The sequence below is a fragment of the Cryptomeria japonica genome, chromosome 4, assembly GCF_030272615.1.
Source record: "Cryptomeria japonica chromosome 4, Sugi_1.0, whole genome shotgun sequence".
NCBI lineage: Eukaryota > Viridiplantae > Streptophyta > Pinopsida > Cupressales > Cupressaceae > Cryptomeria > Cryptomeria japonica.
This window is the reverse complement of record NC_081408.1, coordinates 565,072,843-565,085,149: the sequence shown is the minus strand read 5'-3', so window position 1 is coordinate 565,085,149 and position 12,307 is coordinate 565,072,843. Positions and strand designations below refer to the sequence as shown.

General features: G+C 30.7%; 1 protein-coding gene across 1 annotated transcript; it reads left to right on the top strand.

The window, feature by feature from the left end:
* The first annotated feature begins 509 nt into the window (after positions 1 to 509).
* On the top strand, positions 510 to 1,419 carry LOC131036085 (dirigent protein 15). The gene has a single exon (XM_057967886.2). It carries the CDS (start codon positions 770 to 772, stop codon positions 1,280 to 1,282), a length of 513 nt encoding a protein of 170 aa, XP_057823869.1. The 5' UTR covers positions 510 to 769; the 3' UTR covers positions 1,283 to 1,419.
* Positions 1,420 to 12,307: the final 10,888 nt, after the last annotated feature.

Below are 12,307 nucleotides of genomic sequence, written 5' to 3'. Positions count from 1 at the left end.
CCCACCAATCCTTGGCTCTTAGTTGAAAAGGTTTCAACCTAAGGGTTGTGCTCCTATATTGGGTAGCTAAAACGAATTTGTGGATGAAAAATTCTCCATAAAAAAAAATATCTTGTTTTGAAAATATGTTTTTTATGAAAAATCATTGAATACCAAAAGGTTGTATCTCAATTGACAAAGATGATGATATGTTCCTCAAGTACATCATCCACCAAGATTTAAATTCCCAATTGTATGATATAAGGAATGAAGTCAAGCTGGTGCCACAATTGATATCCCTCAATATTTACCTCTAACCACTATCGAATTGCAAAACACAATCAAGAATGATATTAAATTCTCCATAAAAGAGGTTCTAAATTACATCATTTTTTAAGTGTTCAATGCATGGTGGATCTAATTTGTAAAATTAGAATTCAAATGAAAGTACTTCTAAATAAAAATAAAATACAAATTCTCACCAACCTTTGACCTTCTCTCCGAGGAAAAAAGGAAAATCATTTACCCAGTTTCCTCTGTTGAAAGAGTTTCAATCGTCTTGTTCTGCAAAGCACTCCAACAGTGGCGTACGAGCATGAATTCAAAAAATGGCTTCACGTGGTCAAGCAAGCAGTTGAGGTGAGCGAGCAGCAGCAAGAACAAATCATCATTATCGGCTTCCATCGTCTGTCGATTTTCCTTGGTAGTTGATCTCCGCTGCCTAACTTTCCCCATTTTTACTGCTTAAATCCATGGATCCATTCAGAGCAAGCACTAACAGCGAGCAACAATGGCAAAAACCCTAATAATTTGGCGGCTGACGGTACTGTTCATGGCGATGAGCAGCTTCGGCATGGCGGAAGAAAAAAAAATGATGTTTTACATGCATGATGTGGTGGTGGGAAGCAACCGAACGGCAGTTCCAGTGAACATAGGAAGCATCACAAGGCTGGGGTTTGGAGCCATAGTAGTTATCGACGACATCCTCACTGAAAGCTCAAACCCTAATTCCACGCGCCTCGGCAGGGCCAAAGGAATGTATGTTTCCGACTCTCTGGACCTTACGCAGCCCGATGTTTTGCTTCTCGTCACCGTCATTTTCGAGGAGCCCCCTGAGTATAGAGGGAGTACGCTCTGCATCCATGGCGCTGATACGATTCTCAAGGACCAGCGCGAGGTCGCCATTGTTGGGGGCACCGGCAAATTTAGGTATGCAAGGGGCTCTGTAGTTATCAGCACCATTGAAACATCTCTCGTTGCCAACGCCGTCCTGCAATTCAATATAACATTCCGGATGGACTGAATGCAGAATTTTTTTAGATTTTTCTATGGTTTTTGAATTCCTTATCGTTCCTTGTTTTTGTTATTTTGATTTTATTTTTACAATAGAAGAAGAAACATATACCATACTTGTGGTGGTTGTGGAAATTTTTAGTTTTATGTTTGGAGTAAGGCTTAATTTATTGTGTGGTTGATGAAAAGTTATTATAATATATTTTATTTGAATATTGTTTATATTATTATATTTTGTTTCTAAATTTAATTGTGTAAAATTTGTTTGTATTAATGTTGGAATCACATTTTTTTATCTATCATCAAGATGTTAAAAGAGAGTGAGCTACGAGAGATTAAGGATGGTGGATCATGAAGTGTGATTTGAGACATTGATGCAAACAAATTTTACGCAGTTAAAAAGAGAGTGGTAGAAATGTATAAAGAGAGTGAGCTCCAAGAGACTAAGGATGGTGGATCATGAAGTGTAATTTGAGACGTTGATGCAAACAAATTTTATGCAGTTGAGTCCAAAAACAAGATGTAATAATCAATATGGATTGTGAAAATCTAATGTCACTAATCATTTAGATTAATGGTTAAATAGTCAAAAATAATTTTACATCTCATGTAAATTGAAAAGATATAAATATTTATCATGTTTTCAAGGAATCTTAGAAACTAAAAAAAATTCTAGTTAAATTTGATTTTATGTCTTAAAATGCTCAAATATAATATATTTTTATCATATTTTTTACTCTTTCATAAGAAAGAACATGTGCATGTGTCATAGTATTCTAGAAAGAATTCTATTATTGTTTGGTGTTCGTGTATTAGAATTTGTGGAAAACAATTTATGTTATTTCATTTCATAATTTAAAATGTTTTTGGAATTGAAACGAATGAATTAATGTTGCTCAATTCATGTGCATTCTCTCTTACACTTAACCAAAAATTTATATAATGAACAGTGTATTTCCTTTTCATGTTAGTCCTTATCTTGTGTAACTAGATAATGGGTAAGAGTACTTAATCAATAATATAGAGTGAGACCCATCTCATTTATTTGATATCCTTAGTTTAGCTTGATACATGCCATTATTCTTTCTTGGCCCATATAATGAGTGTCTTATATGGCATAAATCTTTCACTAGTGCATGGTGTAAGCTCAAGAATGTTGTATTGGTGTGTGTGCTAACTTTAGGTGGATAGAGGTGATTATTCATCTCCACCTATGTGTATTGATTGTCATGAGAATAACAGTATATGTATGTTTGAATGTGTATTATATACTATTATGTTATAATCATTTATGCAAAAAAAAATGTATTAACCATGTTTTCTTCCATTTTGGCCCTTGTATGGTTTCATGCATTACAATTATTTGCAATTCAATGTAAATGGGACTTAGTAATTATTTTTAACAAGTACACAGACAAGTCAAGATAATTTTTTTAATTATTTTAAGAATCATGAATTATGTACTAAGGATAAGGGAGGAGATCATCAAGATGTAAGTTGTCATTTCATGAACTAAGACTTAACGTTGGTCATTTACAAATTAGCACACTCACTACCTATCCATCTCTATTTTGTCCTATTGGCATTGTTTTTCACATGTGGGCCCTCCTTGCCCCAACATTGTCATTTTATCACTTTGGAGTAGTTCCAAGTGGCTTGGGTTTTTACATCATTATCTCACATAATCAACCTAGGTATATTGCATGTTCAAGTTTTTTGTCTTTAATCATTGTTCAAAGTTGTTGAATTAATCCTTGTCTACTAAGTTCTCAAACAATGTATGTAGGCATTGCCCCACTTCATACACAAGTACAACAAGGATTGATGAAAATGCCTAATTTATTTTGTGGTTGATGAAAAGTTATTATAATACATTTTATTTGAATATTGTTCATATTATTATATTTTGTTTCTAGATTTAATTGTGTAAAATTTGTTTGCATCAATGTTGTGGGTCATATTTTCTAGAAGTAAAAAGAGAGTGAGTTGCAAGAGATTGAGGATGATGGGTCAAAAAGTGTGATATTTCAAATTAATGGTTAAATGGTCAGTTATAATTTTGCATTCTGTCTAAATTGAAAAGTGGTAAATATTTATCATGTTTTTAAGGAATCTGAGAAACTAAAAATAATTCTAGTTATATTTAATTTTATGTCTTGAAATGCTCAAATATAATATACTTTTATCATATTTTTTACTCTTTGGTAAGAAAGAGCATGTGCATGTGTATGTGTCATAGTATGCTAGAAATAATTGTATTTTTGTTTGTTATTCGTGTATTAGGATTTGAGAAAAAATATTTATGTTATTTCATTCCATTATTTAAAATGTTTGTGGAATTGAAATGAATTAATTAATGTTGCTCAATTCATGTACATTCTCTTTTACACTTAACCAAAGAATTATATAATGAACAGTGCATTCCTATTCATGTTAATCTGTATCTTGTGTAACTAGGCAATGGGTAAGAGTACTTAATCAATAATATAGAGTGAGACCCCATCTCATTTATTTGAGATCCTTAGTTTAGCTTGATACATGTCATTATTCTTTCTTGGCCCTTATAATGAGTGTCTTATATGGCATAAAAAATCTTTCACTGGTGCATGGTGTAAGCTCAAGAATGTTGTATTGGTACATGTGTGCTAACTTTTGGTGGATATAGGTGATCATGCTTCTCCACCTATGTGTATTGATTGTCATGGGAAATAATAATACATATGTTTGAATGTGTATTATACACTATTATGTTATAATCATTTATGCAAAAATATTGTTAATCATGTTTTCGTATGGTTTCGTGCATTACAATTATTTGCAACCCAATGTAAATGGGTCTTAGTAATTATTTTTAACAAGTACACAAACAAGTCAGGAGATGACCTCGCGGCGCAACGGTAAGCTGCGAGACTCCTTTGTAGGAGGTTGGGGGTTAAAGTTTACTCGAGCTTCCATGCTCTGTTTGAAGGCAATGGCTACGCAGCGAACAAAACGGCCCGCCCATGCCATGCCTTCCCATCCCCATCCCCCATGCCATCACCCTCCATTCAAACGGTCCCATCAAAATGTTTTTTATTTTTTTTACTCGGGAATGGAGATATCTCAATTGTTGTGCAGACTACTCCATGTTTTGAAAAGGAAGTTTGTTTTTTATGTTTGTTTTATTTGTTCATTTTAATATGAAGTTTTTTATATGTTTATATTATTATTTTATTTGTTTTTTTATATGAATTTTTAAATGTGTATATAATATTTTTTATTGTATATAATATTATTTAATAGATTTATTAAATTATAATGTTTAAATTTTAAGCAAATCTATAAAATAAATAATTTTAAAATATATTTAAACTTTAAATATAACTACAAAAATTTCTTTAAAATTACAATGCTTAAATTTTAAGGAAATCTATAAAATTATAATGTTTAAATTTTAAGTATCATTATAAAACTAATTTTAAGTAAATTTTTATAGTAATTTTTTTTTCATAATTGTTTATTTTTAAAACATATTTAAAATTTAATTAACAATTATGGAAAAAAATATTACTATATACAATAGATAAAGTCAACTATGGTTAAATTTTTAAAAAAGATTAGAGTTCAACTAGGGTTATATATATATATATATATATATATATATATATATATATATATATATATATATATATATTAAAGTAAGAGTTCAATTAGGGTTTAATTATGATTCAAGTTGGGATTACCATTTGATAAATCTTAGGGTTAGGGTCAATTTTAAGGTTCAAATAGAATTTGAGCTACCATAAAAATTATAATGTTTAAGTTTTAAGTAAATCTATAAAAATATAACTTAAATTTTTATTGTAACTCTAATCGAATTGACATAACCCTAAGATTTATCAAATGACGGTAATCCAATTTCAAAGATTTTATAAAAATAAACCAATATGAAAAAAAATTACTATAAAAATTTACTTAAAATTAATTTTATAAATTTACTTAAAATTTAAGTATTATAAGTTAAAAGTAAATTTTAAAATTATTTCTTTATTAAGTTTCCTTAAAATTTAAACATTATAATTTAATAAATCTATTAAATAAATAATATTATAACAATAAAAAATAATTAAATTAAAAAATTAGGCATATTTATTTACACAATAAGAAAATAACATATGAAAAATATTCTATATCATATTTATCAAAAAAATATAACAATAAAAAATATTATATACACATTTAAAAATTTATATAAAAAAAAACAAATAAAATAATAATATAAACATATAAATTTTTTAATTTTTTTTTTTCAAATTTGTCTTTTTTTTCTTCAATTTTCAATTGTGATGTGGTGTGAAACTTATCTTTAATGGTTGGTCGAAGAATATAAATACCAAAATGGATGCTAGATAGCTAATAATCCAAATAGCTTTTATGGTTTTAATCAATAATTTCACCAAAACTTTTAGTATGGAAAATAAAAATTACTTAACAAAGGAAATAACAAAATGATTTGTGGTCCTGCCACTGGCCTTCTTAATGTTCCTATGGGTCAACCCCCCTTTTTTTTTGGCTGCTTTTAATATCAAAAACATATAAAAATAAAAATTACTTAAGATAGAAAATAAAAGTTTCTTAAAATAAAAAATAACTAACTGATCTTAGCATATAACTAAGTTTTAACATACATGATGATGCTCTGCAAAAAGGATTAGAAAATCTGTTTGATGGCAACACACACAAGAGCACAAGAAACAAACGTTAGTGTTAGCAACAAAAGATTATCCTAAACAAGCATATCAAGAGAGATATTAAGCATGAAATAGAAAGCATATAAACATAGAATGAAGTAGCTAATCAAGATGCTCATAGTTGCTCCTCCCTTGTTCCTCTCCTCTCCAAGTCCCAAATGAGTGTAGCTCTCAGCAGCTTTTTGCACTATGGATGCTTATGGAGGATTGAGATTTAATATTAAGCTTCAAATATGAAATGAAAAGCTAAATACTATTCTATTGATGCTAAAATGATTGATTTTACCAAAAAGACAAGATTTTAGTTATGCTATGCTAAATGCTCTCTAAAAATGTCTATAGCCTAAATGCATACAAGTTTTCAGGATCTGGATTATGAAGGAATGGGCTCTATTTATAGGAAAAATGGAGCAATGGATGGCCAGGATTGAAAGGTTTAATCAAGGGTCAAGCTTGAAAGTTGGGGATCCATGTGCAAAATTTGCACCAATGAAATGGTGACAAGTGTCAACATAAGATTGGGTTGAGAGAAGAGGTTGGAGGCATTAAATGCCTGAGGAGACCTCATGGTTATCTAGAAGGTAAGGGTCAAGCCTAAATTAGGATTACCCACTGGATTAGGAGTTAATGCAAGGATAAACCTTTGTGCAAATGATTAAGAGATAATCATGGTCAAAGCAGTAAAGGCTTGATGAGACCCTTGGGTTGGGTAGAGGTTGAGTCAAAACAAATGTTTTAACCATGTGGGAGGGTTTGAGGTAACCATTAATGGCTATTGGAGACTTTGGGGATTAAGTGGTTGAAGGTTGAAAGCCTTCAATGGTTATCAAAGACTTTGAGCCATTTAGTGGTTGAAGGTTGGAAGCTTTCAAAGGTTATCCAAGACTTTGAGACATTTAGTGGTTGAAGGTTGAAAGCCTTTAATGGTTATCAAAGACTTTTAGGCTTTGAGAAGTGACTCCATTTTGCTTAGGAATGTGACAATAATTAGGGGATGGATTAAGTTAATTAGGAAGGGGTTAGAAGAATCTAGAAGGGGATTAGATTTTGCAAGTGGATTTGGTGGGTGAGGGAAAATAGGATTTTATTAAAATAAAAATTCATTTATTTCAATAAATGTGTGCAAGTTGTATTTGGATAAATATTCAAATAAATATTAATTTATTTAAATGAGAAAAAGGAAGATAAAGCATTAAAATGCTTGAAGACTTTGAGGGGAACCATTAAAGGCTTGAAGACTTTAAGGAAAACCATTAAAGTCTTAAGAAGACTATAGAAGGAAGCCATCAAGTTTGAATACTTTAAGGGAAACCATTAAAGGTTTCAAGTGGGTGAGGATAAATAGGATTTTAAATAAATAATTTATTTAAAATAGTTGTGCAACTTGCTTTTGTAGGAAAATACAAGTGGGTGGAGGATAAAGGTGATTTAAATAAATTATTTATTTAAAATAATTGTGCAACTTGGTTTTGTAGGAAAATACAAGTGGGTGGAGGATAAAGGTGATTTAAATAAATGATTTATTTATTTAAATGTGAGAGGTGGGATTTTGGGGGATTTAAATAAATATTAATTTATTTAAATGTGAGAGGTGGGATTTTGGGGGATTTAAATAAATATTAATTTATTTAAATGTGAGAGAAGATTTAATTAAACAAATATGATTTATTTATTTAATTAATGGTATGAATTTGGTTAAGTGAATTAAATCAAATAAATTGAATAATTTATTTAATTAATAGGAGAAGAGGGTTAAGATGAATTAAATAAATATTAATTTAATTAATTATTAATTGATGGTTAAATAATCAAATAAATACTAAGTATTCATTTAATTAAGTGGACAGATTTATGTGACTACACATGATATATAACTTAATAAGATAATATAAACTATTTTAACATAAGAAATAAATAAGTATTTAGAAAAAATAAACAATTATTTACTTATATAAGTATTTTTAAAAAATTAAAATAATATTATTAAAATTTATATATAATATATATATTGTAATATACTTTTTATTAAAATAAATTAAAAAATTTAAATTTAAATATATAAATTATTATAAAAAAATTAAATATATAATTCATTATTTATAATATTTATTATTTTACTCATTATAACTTTTAAAAATATAAAAACATAATGAATGAAAAAAACAAAGGTAAAAGTTGCAGTGGGCAGGACGAATGTAACTGACGGATATGACAGATTGTACGAGCCTGGGAATGAATGACATGATGGGCATGGAGAAGGCATCGCATGGGGCAGGCCATTTTGTCCGCTGCATAGCCAATGCCCTGTTTGAACCCCATCCAGCTATGTTGCGAGGAAATGACGTGGCTTGGTTGCAAGCTAAGGACATGTGATTTGACCATGACTGTCAGTGGGGAGGTGAATGCGTCTTCTTCCAGGTGTAGGTGCGTATAGTGTGTGTGGAGGAATGAGGAGGTAGGTGCACACTCGTCCAACTGTGGTGAGAATGGAGTTTGGTGGAGTGATAAGGAGTGCATGTGCCATTGGAGCGATGAGGAGTCTGTGCTATCACCATTGGAGAGATAAGGTGATGCATGGGTGTGGAAGTCAGAGAAATAGATAGGATTGCATCAGTAGCTATAAGGGTGTTAATAGTGAACAAAAATGAGGATGAGGTCCCTCAAAAATATGGTCTCACTGGTTCATAGCTCCAACCAAAAGCGATTCAGCTTCGGCCCATTACTAAGCAAAAAAATAAAATAAAAAGTACATAGACAAGTCAAAATATATATTTTTAATTGTTTTAAGAATTATGAATTATGTACTAAGGATAAGGGAGGAGATCATCAAGATGTAAGTTGTCATATCATGAACTAAGACTTAACTTTGGTCATTTATACATTAGTACACTCACTACCCATCCATCTCTATTTTATTTTATTGTCATTGTTTTCACATATCCCCTCCTTGCCCTAACATTGCCATTTTATCACTTTGGAGCAGTTTCAAGTGGCTTGGGTTTTTACATCATTATCTCACATAATCAACCTATGTATATTGCATGTTCAAGCTTTTTGTCTTTAATCATTGTTCAAATTTGTTGAGTTAGTTTTCTTATGAGCTTGACCAAAGAAGAATCAATCCTTGTCTAGTAAGTTCTCAAACAATGTCTATATGCATTGCCCCACTTCATACACAAGTACAACAATCCCAAACACATCTTGTAACATTAATAAATTTCCTATTAGTTCATCTTCACAGTCTAGGTTCAATTCCACACAATAGATCAATTTTGTATTTGCAAATCTACATCAAAGTAAAATCAAATAAAATCAATGATTTTGAGGCTCTCTTAGACAAAGTGCTATTTTATTAGCACATTAGTGAATCAAGTCTTAGGATCTTCAACAAGACATTTTATCATCTAGATTTGATCCAAGTATCTTATTTTATTTATTTTAATTTTGTATTTATTATATTTATTACATTGTTTGTTATTAACCTCAACTTAAAATCTCTCTTTTATTGTTTAATTGTTTGTGCACTAAGTAAATTTTACTAAAAGCATTTATTTTTCATTACAAGTTAATAATTATACAAATAATTATATATATTTAATCAATAATGTGTTATATTGAATAAAAATAATATAATTAATTTAATATAATATTAATAATTATTTTGATTATAAATAAATATATTAATTTATTAATCATTATATAGTATTAAATATGATCTAAATAATATTGGTCATTGATTAATAATTTGCGTATATTATTTAATACATGGGATTCTTGGCTAGGGTGAAGGTGTGCAAAAATGACAACGATGCATAGGAGGAAAAAAAGGAGTGGTAGTAATAGTAGTAGAACTTGAGAAGAAAGCTTTAAACAAAATTGTTGACAAAGAAACAAGTCTACAACCAAATCTCAAGAAGAGAACTTATAGAAAAGTCGTTAAGGAGGCTATAGGGGAGCTCAAATGTGACTTCCTCTCTCATCTCTTCATTTTCCATAGATGGCACACCACAATTACCTCTTGCCAAAGACTTATAAGACCCTCAAATATGTAAGGAGTGCAACAATATTGTTAACCCCCACCACGGATATAATGAATCAATGGAAAAATATTAAAAGTTAATCATACTCTCCACCCTTAGCTTGAGCATAGAATTTTATTAGTTGCCTCCAATTTATTGGTAAGTGTGTGTTGTACACCTTACATAATAATACTAGTAATGTAAAAATAAATATTTAATTAGTGTGCATCTTAGAAATGTGGATACCACTTGGGCTAGCCGCTCTTGGTGACACATGTATGTTGTATGAGACATGGGGATAATTTGATATGGGTGTCACATTGGGGAAATATTTAATACTATAAAACGTAGTACCAATTATTTAATTTTGTAGTCATGGTCTAGTGAGCTCATGGTTTTCAAGCACTGGTTTATGCAAAACCACAAAGTGGTTTTTAGTAATCTTGTCTTGTAAAAGAAAGTGTGTGAGTAATTGTTGAGGTTGGTTTCTTGAACTTTTGGCGTGTTGGCTAGGATTGGATTGATCATATATTGTATGTTGCATATGTTTAAGCATGGATTGGAATGTCTAGCTACATGGTTATCATTTACTTATTCACATGGAGGAATGCAACTAATGTGATTAATGCTTCAAAGGCTTTACATAGAGAATCTACAAGTGTATTTCAATCTTATTCTTAAAATAATACATTGAGAGTGTGAGTGCTTTTGGAGGCTAATTTTGTTTTAGAGGGTTTTCCTTATCTATACATATGATGTGAACTTGTGGTAATTTTATTATTCTTTTGCATTGTACATTCCAAATACTTGTTTTATAATTGTTTCTCTCGTAAGAGTTATGTGGAAATGGTATATTTTGTTGTAATTTCCTTTCACAAGTTTGATGTTTTATAGGTTTCTCAAGAACTCCCACAATAGTGTGTCCCACTTATGGAATGGGGCACAAAAGCTTGTAAGACAAAAATTGTTGATCACCTACAAATGAATGTCCTTCATTCAAAGAAAAAATACCTACCACATAAAAATGGGGTTCAAATGAAGGAAAGGTTTAAATAAAGGTGGAGGCTTCAAGTGAAGGCATGATTTTCTATAGTTAAATGTTGCACATCGTGTCTAGATGGAGATTTGCTCATATTACATGTCTACATTGAATGGAGGCTTGTTGCCAGATCTCATGGAGAATTGTTATAATTTTCTATAATCATGTAGAGTCTATCCACATGACTGCATCAAATATGACATATATTGTATCATCACATCGAGCAAAGTATTATTATATCAATTTTCATACATGCAAAACCTCTAACTCTACTCTTTCTCCTTATCCATGTTCTAGATATGTGAAAAAAGTTACTCAATGTATGTCTTTTTAGTTTTGTAGGTGCAGTGTCGTAAATTGTATCCTTATACAATTTCATACTCATGTGGGCCTCACTTTAGCATTTCTACTCTATATGCCTTGATTATGCTTGATTCTAATCACACTAGTGCCAAATTTGTGATCTTTGTTTTCTACTTTGACTCAATTTGTTTTAAGGACTCGTCAAAATGAACATCACGATGAAAGTGAACCTTGCATGCTAGGATCAAAGAAACAATAACCCTTCACATCCTTCCCAATGACCAACAAAAATCAACCATTGACTCTTCATCTTCATCGCTTTACGTCGACCATTTAGAATGAATGCCCAAGCCTTGCTACCAAATACTTTAAAGAAGGATACCTTAGGCTTGATATGGGATTGAGCCTGCTAGAGAGTCATATTCCACACTTCCATGTGAGGCATGCACTTTTGAATGTACTTGTCACAATTGATAGCCTCTACCCAAAGTACTGGAGCCATGGACCTAGATTAAAGCATACAATTGGCCATCTACCTCAAAGTCCTATTCTTTCTCTCAACCACACCATTTTTTTTATGAGTGTAAGGGCCTATGTGTTGATGAAGAATAACATGCTCACTACAAAAGTCTTAAAATATCTTATTGACATATTCCCCCCATTATCTGTGTGTATCTTGTGAAGAGAAAGATCTATCCACTTCTTTGTAAATGCTTTGAAAGTCTCAAAAAGGTAAAGAATCCCATTCTTGTACTTCAAAAAGTACACCCATTTGCATTGTGAGAAGTCATCAATTAAAGTGATCACATACTTGGCCCTTGAAAAATGGAGTAAAAAATGGCATGAAGTCACTATGAATCAACTGAAGGGGTGCCAAAGCACGTGTGGCCACACCCTTAGGAAAAGGATCCTTATGATGTTTACCAAGCACACAACCTTGAAAA

Coding starts and splice junctions, on each gene's coding strand:
- LOC131036085 (XM_057967886.2), top strand. CDS start 770: ATGGCAAAAACCCTAATAATTTGGCGGCTGACGGTACTGTTCATGGCG.